Here is a 21,513-nt window from a genome sequence, read left to right on the forward strand (position 1 = left end):
TAAACATACACATGTATTTCCAGATAATTTAACTATGATAAACTTATCATGGAAATTTCTTTTTTTTTTCTTTTTTTTTTGCTTCTTTTAATAAAAAATGATTTAAACAATTTAGAATCTGCACTATCTTAGAATGATTGCATAGTAATCTCACAAACTGTAGCATTGTAATTCTTAAAAAAAAGAGTTTAAAAACATTTTCCCATTATATAAGTCTATGTTAAACTTTGAACATATTTTGGAGTCGTACGTAGTATTAGTCCGGGGATCACGGTTTTCACGATTTAGAATCTACACTATCTTAGGGTACTTATATAGTAATCTCACTAATTTTAGCACTGTAGTCCTAGAGAATACATTTTTAAATTCATTTTCCCCATATATTTCTATGTTTAATTTGTCTTTTTTAATCAACTTTGAACCCCTCTTGCAGGCACGTAGCATCAGGGGGGGGGCCCAGGGGGGCCTGCCCCCCCCCCCCCCCCACTTTTTTTCGCAGCTACAAATTTTTTAAAATCTACATATAAAAAATTGAATTATCACGGAGTTGGCCCCTCCACTTTTTTGGGAGTATGTAAAAAATTGATATGAAAATAAGGAAATGAGGAGTGAAATTGAAGTTAAATACTACGCCAGACCCCCCCCCCCCCCCCCCCCGGATTAGGATTTTGAAAATTTTGGGAAAGTTTAAAGTTCCCTTTTTTTTTTTTTTTTTGCTTGTCAAGATTTTTTGGATGAGTCTGCCCCCCCCCCCCACTTTCAAAAACGATGCTACGTGCCTGTCTTGTGACCCCAGTATTGACCCGGGGATCGCGATTTTTACAATTTATAATTTATATACAAGCTTTGGTGTAAATATTGGCATATCTGGTGCAGTGGTTCTTAAGAAGAAGATATTTTAAGACACCCACCCAATGTTCGCAATTATCTCCCTTTTAAAAAGTTTAAAAAGGGTTGTATCCTTTATTTTAACAATTTAAAATCCCCTTCCCATAAGGATGCTTTGTACAAAGTTTGGTTAAATTTGGCTCAGTGGTTCTAGAGAAGGAGTCAAAAATGTGAAAAGTTTACAGACAGACGGACGGACGACGGACAACAGGTGATCATAAAAGCTCACTTGAACCTTCGGTTCAGGTGAGCTAAAAAGGGTTTAGAGGAGTGTAATTTAGGGACAAGTCAAACACTTATAACTGCCTTTTGACAGCATCTAGTTTTCTAGTATTACTATTTAAACCAAACTCTACCTGAATTGTTGTCCAAAATATACCGCTCCTTTCAACATAGCCAAACCAGCCTTCTTCGGTATAACAATTTTTTTGTTTTCGAATGCCTCTTTTATAGCCGTTTGTAACATGAGAGACTCTGCAAAGCCTCCTACCAGTAGGATGCATGATACATCTGTGAATGCAGGAACCGTGAAAAGATCATTCAAGTAGTCTACTATCTGCATGCAGATTTCATCAAATAAAGTCTTGACAAGATTAGCATCCATTCGAATTTCATGTTCTATCCAAGTCAATTGGTCTTTGTATTTGGAGTTTAATATGACATCTGTAATTTTGCTTCTCGGGTTTCTTTCGGAAAAAGTTTCAGGCAAGCTTTTGGGGACTTTAATAGTAACACTTTCATTTAGATCAGGGCTGATTGTCCTCTTTTTCATTTCAAAATCGTTCAGAAGGGCAAGAAAATCGTAATCGTTAATCACACTGAAGTTCTCCATAACGTCTTTTCCGACAATATCAGCCAAGACACTTATAAATGATGAATCTACATTTTTTCCACCCCAATCACATCCGCTAGCTTTGTGGAGTTCCCTTATAGATCCATCGGTCCTCATCTCATTGACAGTGATATCTGTTGTTCCTCCTATAAGTTATATAGTTAAATTATGACACGAGACTATGCATAACGTTTTATTAAGTGAAGTAGGGGCCTTCGAGCGTCAAACAGTTATTTGATTTACTCCATACACGATAGATTTGTCGACTTGTCCAAAGGTGTCTCGAGTTTTTCCTGACGGATAGTACATGCATACGATCTATTATCTATTATTTGTCTATCAAAGCAGTTCCGTGGCATATTCGAAATACAAACGCAACGAAATCAATTTTTGATCACTAAAACTGCCAGTAATTGGAATCTATTTTTACAATAGGGCAATATGATTACGTCTTAAAGTTTGTTCACAGTAGTTGGAACTCCAGTTCTATGTAAATGCAGGAACTTAATTTTAAGCATTGTCGCCGTTAACGGTTAACAACGTCATCTATAATAAATGCTTGCTGGCGAGAGATCATCATTTGAAAAAAACACAGTATATGGATAACGTTAGTTAATTACGGGCCGCCGGAAGGCGGTCCGTTATTTGATACACATTTAAATATTGTTACTGCGTTTCTGCGGGATAGTTCTTTTTAATAGAATTAATACTATGCATATTTTTTATGAATTAAAAGTAAATTTGCATATAGAAATATGTGATGTACCTTTTAAAAAATATCACATATTTTTTGTTTTACTCGTAATTGAAAAATACTAGTAGGTCATACTTAATAGATTGTCGTGTTTGGCGCGTTTTTATCGAGACTATAATCTATTCGGAAAACTTCGGAGTTTTTACATTCTTTTCAAAACAATGCATCGGGATCGGTATGCGGTACATACTAAAGACCTAAAATACTAAAGACCTGAATGTCATTAAATTTTTTATAAATGATATATTTGAATTTCTGTGTGCCGTGTCAAATAAAATGACTTTGTGTGTGTATTTATTATATTTCCATGTAAAATGTGGTAGAAAATATCATGAAATGACATCAATTTCAATTATTTACGCAAAAATATGACAGAAATGAAAATTTGAATTGACTGGAAAATTTAAACTAATCAATTTCTATTTTATCATGTGGTCTCTTAAATTCATATAAACTAATGCATTAAGTTTTCATTCAATACGATGCAACAAAAAAAACCAAATTGGTTTGAAATACATAATCTCCAAGAGAAAAATGATGAGTTGAACTTTGAATTGTACAAATCAATGTGTTTTCCATTACTCCATACTATGGCAATAATCAAACAATTACCGTTAGAAATGCTTACAGTAACGAACTCGATTCTTTGTGATAATAGTAAAAAGTTAAACTTCAAAACAAGTTGCTGAAATTATATTAAAATTTACCATAAAAATTAGTACAACCAAATTTTATTTTCTATTTTGTGGTGTGTTTTAATGTAAACAACCAATGACTCATACAACAATTATATTTTTTGCGGCCCATTTGACGCTTGCGTCAACATGATTTCTTGTTTAAGGTTATGTGACACGATATCCTACGCAGATTAAGTTCTGTACGGGGTGAATTCATAATAGCTTATTTGATAAGACTGGTATTATTTTTGCGGGTTGCGAATAGGCGGTCGGTTACAAGTATATACGACATGAAAGTAAAAAGTAGTGTGCGTACTTGCGGAGCTATTATAAACTATTATAAGCTATTATTATTCTATTTCAACAAGACGTGTTTGTCTCCGCAAATTTTTTCAGAGCTAGCCTGTGGTTGAACCATTAAAAGGTATTAAAAAGAAAATTGTTTCAGTAAATTAAAAGGTATTTTGTTTCTCAGAATTCTAATCATTTTCATAAAACAAAAAGAAATTAAACTAAAAGGGAATTTTATTTATTTTATTTTTTTGCGTAACGTATCGAGTACGTATTCATGTTAGCAATTTGGAATCATCTGATTAAAAACAAAGTTTTTCATTAATAAACAAAAGTTTTAAAGCTGCTTTAAGACCGAATTTTTCATTACATGAAAAATCCTCTAACAGACATATGGACAAAGTTGTATACAATTACATATGAATATCATTTTATATGTGTATAAATTATTAATGGATCCTAAAACTAAAATTATTGTTATTAAACATGAAAATTAAAATAAATCATATTTTTAATATATGAGCAGAAAAACAAATGGTTCGCGGCCGTACGCGGTGTTTTTTTTACACTACCGTAATTTTTTCTTGATGATATTTTATACAAAAAAGCGGCAGCACAGTCGACCAAAAACTCAATTAGAAAAAATACTTCGACCATCGCGGCATATCTCCTTTTTTCGTTACGTTAGTAAGAGCTAGTTGTCGAACAAAGCTACAATGTGTATATGTAAATTTATGTAGTAATATTAATGTCATTTCGCAGCATATTTTTAAATTTATATGTGTTTCATATAAAATTCTCTCGAGTACCTGTAAAATGTGAAACGAAACAAGAGGCCCATGGGCCACATCGCTCACCTGAACAGCAGTTCCTTGTAACATTACATTTCGTAGCATATGCTTTTTCTATTTTAAACATTGAACCCCTTTCTCGGGACCCAGTTATGGTCCGAGGTTTATGGTTGGCTTGAACAACATAAATAGTAACATAGGAATGAAAATGTGAAGCACTGCGGTGGGACCGCACGTACACAACCTGAAAAACTGAACATAGCAGAGTTCCACTTCAAGAGGAATAACTCTCAGACTGTACAGAACACAAGAAAGATAACTCTTGGTTCCACTACATTAGAGTTTACACAATTTGAGGATCCTTTCATAGTAATCTCACAAACTGTAGCATTATAGTTCTCGAGAAAAACTTTTAAAAAACATTTTCAATATATCTTTCTATGTTAAACTTTGAACTCCTCTTGGGGCCACAGTATTAGTCCAGTGCTAAAGTTTTAATTATTTGGAATCTACATTATTTAAGGATGCTTGCCTAGTTATCTCACAAGCTGAAGCATTATAGTTCCCTAGAAAAAGATTTTTCAACATTTTCCCTCTATATTTCTATGCTAAACTTTGAACAACTCTTGGGGCCCCAGTATTAGATTGAGATCACGGCTTTTATAATTTCGAAACTACACTATTTGAGGGTGCTGACGTAGTTATCTGACAAATTGATGCATTGTAGTTCTCGAAAAGCAGATTTTTAAACATTTTCCATATATACCGGTACTTCTACATTTAACTTTAAACCCATCTTGGGTCTCTAGTATTAGTCCAGGGGTCACTATTTTAAAACTGTCGAACTTTCATTATCCAAGGTTGTATGCATGATAGTAATCTCACAAATTGAAGCATTGTAGTTCTCGAGAAGAAGATTTTTTAACATGTTACCTTTATATTTCTTTAATAAATTTTGACCCCATCTTGGGGCCCCAGTATTGGTCCGGGGTCACGATTTTACCAATTAGGAATCTACATAATCGAAGGATGCATGCATAGAAATTCCACAAACTAAAACATTGTAGTTCTTGAGAAGAAAATTTTTAAACTTTTCCTTTATGTTTTTTAAAATGTTTAAATTTTGAACCCCTCTTGGTGCCCATCAATTGTCCGGGAGTTACAATTTTTTGAATCTACATTATTTAAGGATGTACATGTATGCATAGTAATATCCCAAACAGTTGCACTATAGTTCTTGAGAAGAAGATTTTTAAACATTTTCCTACATATGTTAAAATCTAAACCCCTACTGGGGCCCCACTTTTTGTTCGGGGGTCACGATTTTTACAATCTTCACTATGTATACAACCTTTTGTGTATGTATTGGCATTTTTGGTGAAGTGGTTCTTGAGAAGAAAATTTTTAAACATTTTTCATATGTAGTTCTATGTTAAACTTTGAACCCCGCCTGGGGCCCCAGTCTTGGTCCGAGGGTCACGATTTCTACAATTTAGAATCTTCATTATACATACAAGCTTTTGTGTAAATATTGGCATTTCTGGTGCAGTGGTTCTTGAGAAGAAGATTTTTTAAACATTTTCCTAAGGTATTTCTATGTTAAACTTTGAACCCCGCCTGGGGCCCCAGTCTTGGTCCGAGGGTCACGATTTTTACAATTTAGAATCTTCACTAAATATACAAGCTTTTGTGTAAATATTGGCATTTCTGGTGCAGTGGTTCTTGAGAAGAAGATTTTTAAACATTTTCCTATGTATTTCTATGTTAAACTTTGAACCCCGCCTGGGGCCCCAGTTTTGGTCCGAGGGTCACCATTTTTACAATTTAGAATCTTCACTATGTATACAAGCTTTTGTGTAAATATTGGCATTTCTGGTGCAGTGGTTCTTGAGAAGAAGATTTTAAAAAAAATTTCCTATGTATTTCTATGTTAAACTTTGAACCCCGCCTGGGGCCCCAGTTTTGGTCCGAGGGTCACCATTTTTACAATTTAGAATCTTCACTATATATACAAGTTTTTGTGTAAATATTGGCATTTCTGGTGCCGTGGTTCTTGAGAAGAACATTTTTTAAACATTTTCCATATGTTGTTCTATGTTAAACTTTGAACCCCGCCTGGGGCCCCAGTTTTGGTCCGAGGGTCACCATTTTTACAATTTAGAATCTTCACTATATATAAAAGCTTTTGTGTAAATATTGGCATTTCTGGTGCAGTGGTTCTTGAGAAGAAGATTTTTTAAACATTTTCCTATGTATTTCTATGTTAAACTTTGAACCCCACCTGGGGCCCCAGTTTTGGTCCGAGGGTCACGATTTTTACAATTTAGAATCTTCACTATATATACAAGCTTTTGTGTAAATATTGGCATTTCTGGTGCCGTGGTTCTTGAGAAGAAGATTTTTAAAGACATACACCCTTAACTTATTGTTTCGCAATTATCTCCCTTTTGAAAAGGGCTGTGCCCTTTATTTTAACAATTTATAACCCCCTTTCCATAAGGATGCTTTGTACCAAATTTGGTTAAATTTGGCCCAGTGGTTTTTGAGAAGAAGTTGAAAATGTGAAAAGTTTACAGACGGACGGACAGACAGACGGACGGACGGACGGACGGACGGACGACGGACAACGGGTGATCAGAAAAGCTCACTTGAACCTTCGGTTCAGGTGAGCTAATAAAAACGAAACAATACATTGTCACATCAAAACAAAACGTATATATATATGCAGTTTACTGCATATATATATATATATATATATATATATATATATATATATATATATATATATATATATATATATATATTCAGAATAAAATCACAAATTGATCCTATTAACCGCAAACGTTTTCGCAATGGCAAAAACGTTTGCGGTTAATAGGATCAATTTGTGATTTTATTCTGGATATTTATTATTTTTAAATTATTTAAAACTGTGCCGATTTATTTTTTGTTGTATTGGGAAATTATATATATATAGTGTACATGTGATGGAATAGATAGATATATATGACTCCAAAGTGTGATGGGGCTCTTAAGTCCGATGGTCAAGCCAAAGTCCGATGGTCTGCACGAAACCCCGATTTTTTGACACGCCAAAGTCCGATGTTTTTGGGGTTTTTTTTTTTAAAATAGACTCGTAGCACAATATAAACAAGCTTCTGAGTAAATATTGGCATTTATGGTGCAGTGGTTCTTAAGAAAAAGATTTTCAAACATTTTTCCTACGTAGTTCTATGTCAAAGTTTGAACCCCCCCTGGGGCCCAAGTTTTTGTCCGGGAGTCATGGATTTTACAATTTAGAATCTCCCCTAAATATTCATATAAATATTGGCATTTCTGGTGCAGTGGTTCTTGAGAAGAAAATTTTTTTTAAACATTTTCCCTAGGTATTTCTATTTTAAACTTTGAACCCCGTCTGAGGCCCCACTGTTTCGCAATTATCTCCTCTTTAAAAAAAGGTTTTAACCCTTTTTTAACAATTAAATTTATTTTATCAATCAAAAATCCCCCTCTTATAAGGATGCTTTGTACCAAGTTTGATTAAATTTGACCCAATGGTTTTAGAGAAGAAATAAAAAATGTGAAAAGTTTACAGACGGACAGATGGACAAAAAGACGGACGGACAACAGGTGACCAGAAAAGCTCACTTGAACCTTCGGTTCAGGTAAGCTAAAAACCATCTATTGTGTGTTATAGACCTTTTATTGTAGTCTTATATTTCACTTTCAAAAAGTAGATCAACGACTTACTTTCTGATTAAATGGCCATTGAATATTTTTTGGAAATTCAAGAACAGAGTATTGGCCTACATTGTATTTGATGCATTATAATACATTAGGAAAGAAAGACCCCTTCCTTCCTATTATAACTCATATGAAAATGATAAGTCTCTACACTTACTCATACATGTGTATGTAATACACAAATTTAATACGAAATTGTTACAGGGTCAATATGGGGTCAACTCAATAGTGTATGTCTGATAAATGAAAAAATAACTTTTGCAATTAAGATGACAGAAACTTTACAAATGCGATAGGATAGGTAACGATGATAAGCTTATGTAAATGATACGGTATGCTAGCAAAGGGAATCACTTATTTAGAAAGTGAAAGTAATATATATTAATACTTATGTACATACCGGTGTCTCATAATATTGTGCTACTATACATGTATTATGCTTACCTATATTGGTCAACATCATAATGATAATCCAATTAGAGCACAATATAAATCCCTTTAGCTGATCATCACAAAAGTAATGTTTATGCATGTTAACTTATCCTTTTCTACATATGAAAAACACATACATGTATGTATACACCACGTGAAATGAAACACATCAAATCGAAGAGCTGGGTAAAACTAGTACCCGCTATTGAGACCTGTAGACCTGTGTTGTGTTGTGGTGCAGGACACCTGCATATTGTTATGTATACTTTCTATTGAAATAAACAATAATTAAAGTATAAATATAATATTTTCCCCGAAAATAATGTTACCATACATTGAAGCGCAATGGGTTAGAGCAATTACATGTCTGAAAGGGCATTGGAGTCCGAGGTGTATTTTTTGGTAAATTAACTATTGATATAAATGAATTTTCATAGGAGAAGGGGGGAGAGGGTCTGGACCCCTCATTCCCACCCCTTTTCTAAATCCGTGCACAAGATTATGTACATGTAGGCACACAGAAGCAAATCTAAAACCGGCAACCGCCGCGGAGAGGGCATAATTTAATTTTGTTTGTAATAATTATATAGACCATTATACTTTCTATGACATGAAATGTTAAGATTATTGGGACTAACTTAAAATTCACATGCAAACAGGTCAACCCCAAATTGCACATGAAGTGCTGCTCGTGTGTATTATCATATGGGAAGGGATCTCATCCTTCAGTTATGCAAATTATATTTTTTAAATGTATTACCGGAACTTGCATGTGGCCTTCATTTTTATTTAGGGGCAAACACTTGGAGCGGGTATTACTGTCTAATGACAGCATCTAGTTTAAATTGTGAAAATAATACAAATGGCTGAACTCTTTTAAAAATGAAATACAGTATATAAATGGCAGAGACACTAAATAGATACAAAGCAATAAGTTTTCATTGACAATTTTCAAAAAATTCCCGTTCGAATTTTCTCTATCTGTTTACAAATCCCTTACTATTTTTGATTCAGTTAAACAAAAAATTGAATGATGATAATACTAACACACTTATAGTATTAAACTAATAATATTAACCTTATTCTGCTAGCATAACGTTTATATGAGGTCAATGATCAAAATTTTGAGGTATGGTGTCTTTTATCGTTTTTAAGCATTTTTTTGAATTATGATACTGCCAAAAATAATTCAGTGAAAAAACAAAACTTGAAAAATTTAGTTCGATTTTCTTCTGATTTGATTAAAAAGCCTAATTACATAGTATAGAAAAATATTGAATGCCTTGTCAATAATAATTCATTTCAATAATGCCTTTTGTGTTTAGAATAAATTTTCCTCATGACATTAAACATCCGAATTTGAGAACTCAAACCCTTAGTAAACAAAATCCTTATAGAAAATATGACAGTTCCGAGGAATGTGGTTTATAGTTTAATGCAAATTCTGGATCCCAAAAGCATTAAAATTATGAATAAGGGGTGTTTGAGAAGTAGAGAGAATATTTTGCCAAAGCTTCAAATTATTTATGGCACGTTGATTCTTAAGACAAATCGGTAGTTGGTCGGTTTTGCTGTGAAACGACAGCGTAGTACAAACGTGTTTGTGTATCCATCTCTCCTTAAAACTTCCCATTAAAACATGCAAGCGCACCAGGAAGCCAGGTTTTATCTGGCAGCCGCACGAAAAAATATTTTTTCCTACGTGGCAGCAAGAAGAAAAAAATATCAGCTAGGCGATGAACGTAGTTTGGTCACAAAGATATTTATGATTATCGAAATATCAAGCAAAAATAGGTGGAAGCAGAAACTTGGGGCAGAGTATAGTTCAGCGTAACCATCAGACTTTGGCGTCTGTATCGGCAACATACCATCGCATTTTGGCGCAGACCATCAGACTTTGTCGGACCATTGGGCTTTGGATTCTTACACTTCTTTAGTAGCTTATTCACTTTGAAGTACATATACATGTACTTACTGTGAACGCTATGTGAAGTGATGTGAAGTTTAAGTGTGATTTACCTCCAGCATCAATGACCATGTACTTTTCTCCGGATTTGAACACGTTATGTGAAGTGCCTTTTTGTAAAGGAAAACGTTTTTTGCAGTACAAAGTAGTTGCTACCGGCTCGAGGACAAGTATTAACCTCTCTCTGCATATACCAACCTAAAACGAAGTTCCTGTGTGCGTTTTAGATGGATTGTACAAACTAAACTAACAAAACATTACTCAGAATGGAACTTGATGAAGAAAATTTAACCTTTTCTGCAGCTTCTCTCATAAATTGTATCGATTTGTCGTCCCAAATGGCTGGCACTGTTAAAACCCACGTTATACCAGACTCGTCTAGTATGCTGGTCGACTGTTTCTTGAAGTTGGTAAACAGATGACTTTTTAAATATCCAATAGCAGAAGAAAATACTGTTATTGCTTCCATTGTCTTTCCTTTGCCATCTTTAATAAGAGTTTCTCTAGTCAAACCCTGTAACAAAAAACATTTTTTTATTTACTTATTGCTACTGTATACAGGGTTATTTTCACCCCGTGTAATTTTCGCCCTTCTATACTTGCAAACAGTTTCGCCTCGTGTTGAATTCGCCCAAACACAGTTGTTTTAAAAGAGAAATAATTGAAAACATCGGAATTCGTCCGGTCTTAAATTCGCCCGCTGAGTCAACGAGGACGAAGGGGCGAAAATAAAACGGGGCGAATATTTTGCTGAATACAGTATTCGTTTATTGTTAACAATCGATTTGAGCTCATTTAATTGCGATTCCGATTACATTTTGCCTGGTGCTTGGTTGTAAACTTATTTCTTCAAAAGTATTGTAACGTGCAAGGGGGTCACTGCCTGTGTTCCCCCCAAGGGCCCGCACTCGAGATAGAATCGGATAGCCCTAATTGCTGCCAATATTTAAAAGTGCAGACTTCAATCACCGCGCTTGCACATATATAGGGACTCAACGTTACGCAGGCAGGAATGACCGCATACTTGCGCCAACAACGCAACCTAACAAAAGCAGTGAGTGCCGCACACTTGCGCTAGAAAGGCCAGAACACCAGCAGGGATGACCGCATCCACCACCTATACGAGCAGGGATGATCACACACTTAAATTGATGCGATACAGAGCAGGGATCTCCACACACTCTGTATCAAAGTGTAGATCACAAAATTAAGAGATAGTAGGAATGTCCACACAGTCAATGTAGGCATACCTGTCTACGTTCCACCTCAAAACGTCGTCTCACTCTACTCAATTCACACTGTTCCTATATATGTGCCGATCTAGAATAAATCGTAGTATTTCAAAATAGAAAACCAAAAATAAACAAACTATCTAGACCTAACCCCAAAAATACTTATACATAACAACTTATTTACATTGAATGATTAATATTGCATAAAAGTAGTTAGCAAACTAATTGGTCATTATTGAGAACATTAATCAAATTATCAAAAATCAAAAAAAACAAAGGGGAATTATAACTCTTGCTAAAAAATGCATTAATAACTGCCCGCTTCAGTATCAAGAACAACTGTGCCACTAAATCGGGGCGCGGGCTTAAGAATTAATATTGGTTTAAATCAATGGTCGTGTTTTCTTGTATAAATGTCGATACATTTTAAAAACAAAACCTGATAATATGTTGGTTGTCTAATGGCACGAATTCTCAGGAGCCACCGCATCAGAAATGCGCATATTTATATAATGTAAGTTTGTCCAAACTGTGAACCCCTGGCTGACCAACAATAGATCAACATTGCAACATACACTGTAGCATGCAAAAACAATTAATTTTACTGTGCAAGCATCTTGATTATGAAAAGATTTTAAAAATTGTAAAATACTATTTTAAATTATAAAATTTAATAAATATAATTAACTGTTTAATATCAGACTGCAGAACTAAAGCTTTACTAGAATTTTTTCTACTATTTAGCTACGGTTCCATATTTGCAAAAACCCTGAATTAACAGTTGGTTAACTTCACTGGACATCGCGCGTGTTGCTTCTCCAACACGCCACCGGGCGTTTGTTTTTGTGCGTCCGCTTGTTTTATGTTGATGTCTGTTCGTATTGCATTTATGTATGTTGGTTTTACTTTTTGTTTGTTTGATTTGTATAAAGACACCTTTGGTTGTTTTTATGTATATTTATATTGCAAATAATTGGTTTTGCATTTATGGTCATTGATAATATTATTTTGCATTGTTGAATTTAAATTACCATTGATTTTGTAAAAATGTATTTTTGCTGTTTCCGCTGCCCATTGATACCCCAATAGTATTGACCAGATAAGAGTGTCATTAGATGTAGCGAATGCTGTGTCTAAACATTTATGAATATATCAAAAATGACGAATGCAAATTTACTAGTAGTGTTCAACGTATATAATACAGATGTTAGAATGATGATATACATACCATCTTATCATACACCATCATTTTGAAATTTCTGAAGTAATACCAATCATGGTTCTTGCCCTTAAGAGCGGAGTAGTTTTCCTCAGCTTCATAACCGAATGAATGAAAGTTTCTTGTCGGATCAAAAAGAACGCAACTCGAGGTCTTATATGACGCCAACCTTCCAGTATCTGCATTTGTGGATGTCTTCAACGGGTCTCTCTTGTATTCGTGTTCAGAAAAATACGCATAGCCAGAAAATGTTGTACCAAAATCAATCGCTACTACCTTCAAAGTCGACATGAGTTTTCTGAAGAAAAAAAAATAAACATGATATCTTACTTTCTGAATTCTTAACCGATATACTGGTTTGAAATTTATAAAAAAGCGTTTGGAATTGCTTTGATATAGAATCAATAATTATTTTCTAATCTATGGAATTCGGATAGGGCCACCATCGCACCATCGACGTTTAAGTCGATAGTGCGATGACGATGGCGCGAATGCGCGATGACGATGGTGCGAATGCGCGATGACGATGATGCGATGGCGCGACACTACAATAACGATTGTGCGATGGCACGATAAAGCGATGAACCGATGAGACGATAGCGATAACGCGATGGTGCGATAGTAATGTCACGATGGTGCGATAGCGATTATGCAATGCTCTATCGGGTCATCGTTAGTTCTTTAACACGTCATCGTCTTCGTATCATCACATCATCGCTCTATTGACTTTCTTTAAAAAGGATAACATTCCCAGCAGCCATTGCACAAAATGGCGTTTGATGACGAAGAGATGTTAGAAAATTAGGATTAAAGATAAAATAAATTTATTACGGACACAGTAACGTGCAGATGTTTGTGTTTGTTGATGTATAAATATAAACCCTGCAAATATATCATAGGTACTTTTTAAAACATTAAAGACACATTTTTTATCAAATCTAACAGCCCACTAGTATACTGGAATTGAATCTTATTTCGCTCAATATATAGAACGTATGTTTGTTTTTAATTAATTTGAATGTGAATTATCACCCTCCCCGTTTGAATCCATGCCTTGATCATGTGGTCTTCTTTAATTGCATTGTATTCTTTGTTAATTTACCTATTATTTTAATATTTATGTTGTTAGCTAGAAGGACAATGCTTATTTGTAATACCTAATTATTATTAGAGAGTCAAGTTTATCAACCTAGTAAGGTCAATTTCTCATATGAAATCTGTTTATATATTCACTGCCTTGTTTTCTCTTTTCAATAGCACATGCGCAAAACTATGGAGTCCGGATAGGGCAATGTAGTTCACTATCGCATCATCGACGTTTGAGTAGATATTGCGATAGTGCAATGACGCTGATGCGATAGTGCGATGATATGATGGTGCGATAGCGCGATGACGATGATGCGATGGCGCGACAATGCGATGACGATGGTGCGATGGCACGATAAAGCGATAGCGCAATGACGCGATGATACGATAGCGAGAACGCGATGGTGCGATAGCGATGACACGATGGTGCGAAAGCAATGATGCGATGCTCTATCGCGTCATCGTTAGTTCTTTATGGCGTCATCGTCATCGTACCATCGCGTCATCGAGTTTTTGCGCATGCGCCATTGAAAGGCAGTGAATATATGAACGGATTTTATATGAGATGTTGATAAACTTGACTCTCTAATAATACATGTAATTAGGTATTACAAATTAGCGTTACCCTCATGCTAACGATATAAATATTTAAATCATAGGTAAATAAACAAAGAAAACAATGCAATTAATGAAAACCACATGGTCAAGGCATGGATTCAAACGGGGGGATGATAATTCTCATTCAAATTAATTAACAAACACATATGCTTTATATATTGAGCGAAATAAGATTTAATTTCAGTATACTAGTGAGCTGTTAGATTTGATAAATTGATAAGGAGTGTGTCTTTAATATGGAATCCGGATAGGGCCATGTAGTTCACAATCGCATCATTGCACCATCGCCGTTTGAGTAGATGGTGCGATGACGATGATGCGATAGTGCGATGACGATGATGCGACAGCGCGATGACAATGGTGCGAAGGCACGACAATGCGATGACGATGGTGCGATGGCACGATAAAGCGATAGCGCAATGACGCGATGATACGATAGCGATAACGCGATGGTGCGATAGCGATGACACGATGGTGCGATAGCGATGATGCGATGTTCTATCGCGTTTTCGTTAGTTCTTTATCGCGTCATCGTCATCGCACCATCGCGCCATCGACTTTTTGCGCATGCACCATTGAAAGGAAAAAACGCAGCAGACAGTGAATATATGAACGGATTTTATATGAGGGGTTAATAAACTTGACTCTCTAATAATAATTAGGTATTACAAATAAGCTTTACCCTTTTGCTTACGATATAAATATTTAAATCATAGGTAAATAAACAAAGAAAACAATGCAATTAATGAAAACCACAGGATCAAGGCATGGATTCAAACGGGCGGATGATAATTCTCATTCAAATTTATTAACAAACACATATGCTTTATATATTGAGCGAAATAAGATTTAATTTCAGTATACTAGTGAGCTGTTAGATTTGATAAATTGATAAAGAGTGTGTCTTTAAAAGTTTTAACCAGTACTTTTTGGTATGACTATCAAGGGAAAAGTGAGTACTCTATATTCATGGTAATTGTAAGGGTTACCTCCCTTTAAATATTTAATGACTTGTGAACATAATATGAATTATAATATTGCAAAAGTATTATACTTTCATTTAGATTAAGATGGGAATTATATACAAGTTAATTACTTAATAGTTATTTTTCTGATGATATATTTGCAGGATTTATATTTATACATTAACAAATACAAACATCTGCATGTTACTTCGTCCGTAATAAATTTATTTCATCTTAGGTCCTACCCATTGATAATATTTTCTAGCATCTCTTCGTCATCAAACGCCATGTTGTGCAATGGCTGCTGGGAATGTAATCCTTTTTATGGAAAGTCGATAGAGCGATGCTACGATAATACGATGACGATGACACGATAAATAACTAATAATAACGCGATAGAGCATCGCATCATCGCTATCGTACCATCGTGTCATCGCTATCGCACCATCGCGATATTGCTATCGTATCATCGCATCATCGCGCTATTGCTTTATCGTGCCATCGCACCATCGTCATGGCATTGTCGTGCCATCGCATCATCGTCATCGCGCTATCGCACCATCGCATCATCGTCATCGCACTATCGCATCATCGTCATCGCAACATCGCAATATATACTCAAAAGGCGATGGTGCGATGATGCGATAATGAATTACATGGCCCTATCCGGATTCCATACAAAACAGTCGATAGCGTGATGGTGCGATGACATGATGACGATTGCGCGATAAAGAACTAACGATGACGCGATAGTATGGAATCCGGATAGGGCCATGTAGTTCACTATCGCATCATGGCACCATCGCCATTTGAGTAGATAGTGCGATGGTGCGATAGTGCGATGACGATGATGCAATAGTGCGATGACGATGATGCGATGGTGAGATAGCGCGATGACGATTATGCGATGGCACGACAATGCGATGACGATGGTGCGATAAAGCGATAGCGCAATGACGCGATGGTACGATAGCGATGGTGCGATAGCGATGACACGATGGTGCGATAGCGATAATGCGAAGCTCTATCGCGTCATCGTCATCGCACCATCGCGTCATCGACTTTTTGCGCATGCGCCATTGAAAGGAGAAAACGCGGCAGGCAGTTAATATATGAACGAATTTCATATGAGAGGTTGATAAACTTGACTCTCTAATAATAATTAGGTATAACAAATTAGCTTTACCCTTTTCCTAACGATATGAATAATTTAAATCATAGGTAAATAAACAAAGAAAACATTGCAATTGATGAAAACCACATGATCAAGGCATGGATTCAAACGGGGGATGATAATTCTCATTCAAATTAATTAACAAACACATACGCTCTATGTATTGAGCGAAATAAGATTTAAATAATTTCAGTATACTAGTGAGCTGTTAGATTTGATAAATTGATAAAGAGTGTGTCTTTAATATTTTTAACCAGTACTTGTTGGTATGACTATCAAGGGAAAAGTGCGTACTCTATATTCATTGTAATTTTAATAACTACCTCCCTTTAAATATTTAATGACTTGTGAACATAATATGAATTATAATATTGCAAAAGTATTATACTTTCATTTAGATTTAGATGGGAATTATGTACAAGTTAATTACTTAATAGTTATTTTTCTGATGATATATTTGCAGGATTTATATTTCTACATCAACAAATACAACCATCTGCATGTTACTTCGTCCGTAATAAATTGATTCCATCTTAAGTCCTACCCATTGATAATATTTTCTAGCATCTCTTCGTCATCAAACGCCATGTTGTGCAATGACTGCTGTGAATCTAGTCCTTTTTATGGAAAGTCGATAGAGCGATGCTACGATAATACGATGATGATGACGCGATAAAGACCTAATAATAACGCGATAGAGCATCGCATCATCGCTATCGCACCATCGTGTCATCGCTATCGCACCATCGCGTTATCGCTATCGTATCATCGCATCATCGCGCTATCGCTTTATCTTGCTATCGCACCATCGTCATGGCATTGTCGCGCCATCGCCTCATCGTCTTCGCGTTATCGCACAATCGCATCATCGTCATCGCACTATCGCATCATCGTCATCGCATTATCGCACCATCTCACTATCGACTCAAACGTCGATGGTGCGATGATACAATAGTGAACAACATGGCCCTATCCGGATTCCATACGATAGAGCATTGCATCATCGCTATCGCACCATCGTTTCATCGCTATCGCACCATCGCGTTATCGCTATCGTTTCATCGCGCTATCGCTTTATCGTGACATCGCACTATCGTCATCGCATTGTTGCACCATTGTATCATTGTCAACGCGCTATTGAACCATCGCATCATCGTCATCGCACTATCGCACCGTCGCAATATCGACTCAAACGTCGATGATGCGATAGTGAACTACATGTCCTTATCCGGATTCCATACAAGCTACAGTTAATCGAAGTTATCTGGGGCCCGTTTCTCAAAAAGGCCTACGTCCAGGCGTAAGCTTAGTCCGGACTAAATCAGGGACTAAACCTCAAAACCAGACTAAGTTGCGTTTCAAAAAAAGGCGGAGACTTAGTCGGGACTAATTTTGGGTTTAAATCTACGCCTGCTAATGGGTAGGCGTAAGTCCTTAGTCTGTGCACAAAAATTGCGAGTGTTTTGTTTTCAAGGCAAAATAAACAGAGAATTTTATTTTTTGGTTTGTTATATTTGTTATTAAGGAAAACATTCACATTTATTTAAATATTTGTACATGTACGTATAACTTTAAAAATACATATTGTTTGATAACTGTTTCTATTTCTAAATAAATTAAGATTGATTCAATTTGATAAATAATAGGCTCACCTTGACTAGACTATTAATAATTGTATGTAAAATACATTACTACTCGTTAATGAAATTTACCTAAAGTGTGAAGAATGGGTATACCCCGATAAATGATATAAACACAATAATTAAAAAGATGCTATAATTCTAAATTAAACATGTATTCCCCAACAAGATATATGTATGTAAGTACGAATAGATTATTGATTTTTAAATCAATACTCAGTAAGCATAAACTAGAATTTAATGTTTCTAATCAAGTTTGAACCTGTAAAACGAAACTGATTTAAAAATTATAAATACATGTAGGAGCAACTCAAAACGTTTACAGTTGTACTTTGTCCTTGTGTGTGGTTTTTTGTTCTTTACCTATATTACTGAAAACTACAATATGTATGAATTCTCATTTTCATTTTTTTACTCCTAGTATCTTTACAAAACCGTATGAAAGCTACATGTATTTTGGAATGTTTATGAACTCGCATTTAGATACAATCAATTTTTTGCTTGTTAAAATATTACTTAAAAATTTGTTTTAGAAGCGGGCAGAGTGTGCATCAATTTTAGATCTATTGACAAGCGTCTGTCAAGGTTCTCGAAGATTCTAAAATTTCACATGCACACCTTGAATTTGTGGAAATCAAATTCATTCATCTTATTAATTCTAGGATGAAGTGATCAATTGCGTTCATTTTAAACATCAATCGTTATTCTTTTAAAATAGGTATGGGGCAGATGTACTATCAATGATCTTCCTGCATATTCATATGCATTGTTTATTTGTACTCATTTAACTGAATTGATCTTTAATTACTTAAATTCATGATAGTTTTGTTTCATCATATTTAAGATGTATGTATATCAAGGGATTTTTTTCTTCTTTCTAAGTTGTCGACTTGCAATACCAAAGCCCAGCCCAGCCAAAGCTGATACTTAAGTTACTTAATATTAGATATTGAGATTTTGAAAATCAACATAAATTCGCCCGCTGACAACGAGGGTGAAATGATTGAAAATTAAATAGGGCGAATTATTCCCTGTTTATGGTGTATATTACTTTCACCCCCCCCCCCCTCCGAAAAAAACCAAACCAAAACAATCGATCGATTAAACCAAAAACAGGAAAGGGAGTTGGGGAGACCCCGGCCTCAAATGTTGATAATTCCTGTCTTGTTAATTGTTGACTATTAATATCTTTCAAAACTATTATCATTTGAATCGCAGAAAATCAAGAATCGTTTCCATGTCATTGTCTACATTCTTTCAATATTGGAACAGAGGATGGACAAGATTCATGTAATATTATTTATACAGTAGATATTTTCGATTTCGGTTGGTTGCTGTTATAATCATGGTCATATTATTTTCTATAAATAATATAGTGAATTGATAAAAAAGAATCAAGCCTTATCAAAGCATCTGAAAATGTATTAGGGTCTACAGTGTCTATGAAGCATACTTTTCATTCTGCAGACGTATTGGGGCATATCCACTGTACCTTGTCCCTGTATTCTATAAATATTTGAAGTTTACACGAACATTGAAGTTAATTTCTATGTATTGTTTCGTTCAATTAATATGTAAGATTGTGCCTCAATATCATCTAATTGTCCCATATTTGGTTTTTCTGAAACCTCTTATACATGTACATGTATATGTCGCTTTCATATCAACCGTTTTTCTCTAAAATTTCTTTATGTTTAGAAGTGTATAGGCATTTGTTCTACTTTTATTAATATAAAATGTCATGAACAGCTTGAACTATGCACATTCAGTGGTAAAGTATAACATGCGTACGTTCGGGTACTACATGTACTATGAATTGGAAAATTGATCCACCACATATAATCATAGCCTCAATGCAAAACAAAATACGATATGCGCATAGTTAGTACTCAGCGGAGATGTCAAAGTTTTTCGACATTTAAACCCTAACTTACGCCTCTTTCAGAAACGCAACTTAGACCCGACTAAATATTGGCGTAACTTTGTTAGTCGGACTAACTTAGGCCCAGATTTACGCCTTTTTGAGAAACGGACCCCTGGTCTATCTCAAGCACCAAGAATAATTAAAGTCTCCAGTTCTGACATGCGTTATTGATTGCAATCTAAATATAAAAAGCAAATATGAGACAGGGTCGTTTGAAATTTCTTTTTAAACGAAACAATAGACCAGAAAAGATTAAAAGGGTTTCAAAGACGTTTGATATCGGGACGATTCAGATTTGTTTAAACTGTTATCCAGTCAACAATAATGGGGCTCAATGAGGGTACAAATTTATACAATTGCTCTAAAATCTTCTTTTAAACTACAACACTAAATTATTTGTTTTGTTTTTTAAATTTGTTCAAACCATGTCATTTGACCAAAGATGGGTCCCAAGGATAGACTCAATATAGGAGTGACTAAATAATGTCTTTCAATTTTTTTTTCTAAATAACAAAGTTACATCATATATATTTATTTGTAAAAATTCAATGCGAAAATCTTATGGATTGTTAAAAAGAAAATTTTGCTCAAATTGTATCCCCTTCTAAAGCAAAGAGGTCAGGCTATCTTAGAGTTGCAAAACTCATCAGTAAAGTGTGAGGAACGTTGAAAAATCAAAATATCAAAGGATAATTTGGATAAAACTGATAATAACATGGTAACTTTTTTTTAAATAAATATTTAGATTTCATTAAATCACAGACCTTAATCACCTCCCCCTTCATCCTCCAATTTATATATTTAGGTAGAATATCCTGTAACTTTTTAAACATTTTGATTATAAACAGTCAATTACTAGTACATGAGTATGTCATAAAATGATTACCTTTGATGATATAAGTTTAGCGTCCAACGAAGAAAAGACCAGTTTGGAAGCGTCGTCTATCTCTAGGAATTGAAAAGTACAAAATGATTGTAATTTAATATACATTTAATTTGAATAAATTTCTCGTACCTTGGATTTTTAAATATATACATATAAACAAGTATATATTACTGTAAATAACAGTTGTGTTTTATTTCTTTTCATTTTCTTTTTTAAATTTATTTTGCAATTTTTCTTTTTTGCACAGGTGCAAAACTAGGACGGAAGTAACCCCCTTCTGACGATGAGGTAACCTGATCCTTTGATTTTTTTTTTATAAACTAAAGTTTTAAATTATCCACGTATGGGACATATAATTTCAAACCCCTGCCGCTAAGAATGAAAAACAAGCATT

At 34.8% G+C, this 21,513-nt stretch overlaps 1 protein-coding gene across 1 annotated transcript; it reads right to left on the reverse strand.

The window, feature by feature from the left end:
- Positions 1 to 1,240: 1,240 nt before the first annotated feature.
- On the reverse strand, positions 1,241 to 21,183 carry LOC128191323 (heat shock 70 kDa protein 12A-like). Its single transcript, XM_052863399.1, has 5 exons — positions 21,120 to 21,183; positions 12,836 to 13,124; positions 10,668 to 10,889; positions 10,429 to 10,573; positions 1,241 to 1,866 (listed from the first exon to the last, which is right to left on the reverse strand). The coding sequence occupies exons 2-5, from the start codon at positions 13,115 to 13,117 to the stop codon at positions 1,241 to 1,243; spliced, it is 1,275 nt and encodes a 424-aa protein (XP_052719359.1). The 5' UTR covers positions 13,118 to 13,124; positions 21,120 to 21,183.
- Positions 21,184 to 21,513: the final 330 nt, after the last annotated feature.

The sequence above is a fragment of the Crassostrea angulata genome, chromosome 7 (genome assembly GCF_025612915.1).
Source record: "Crassostrea angulata isolate pt1a10 chromosome 7, ASM2561291v2, whole genome shotgun sequence".
Classification (NCBI taxonomy): Eukaryota; Metazoa; Mollusca; class Bivalvia; order Ostreida; family Ostreidae; genus Magallana; species Magallana angulata.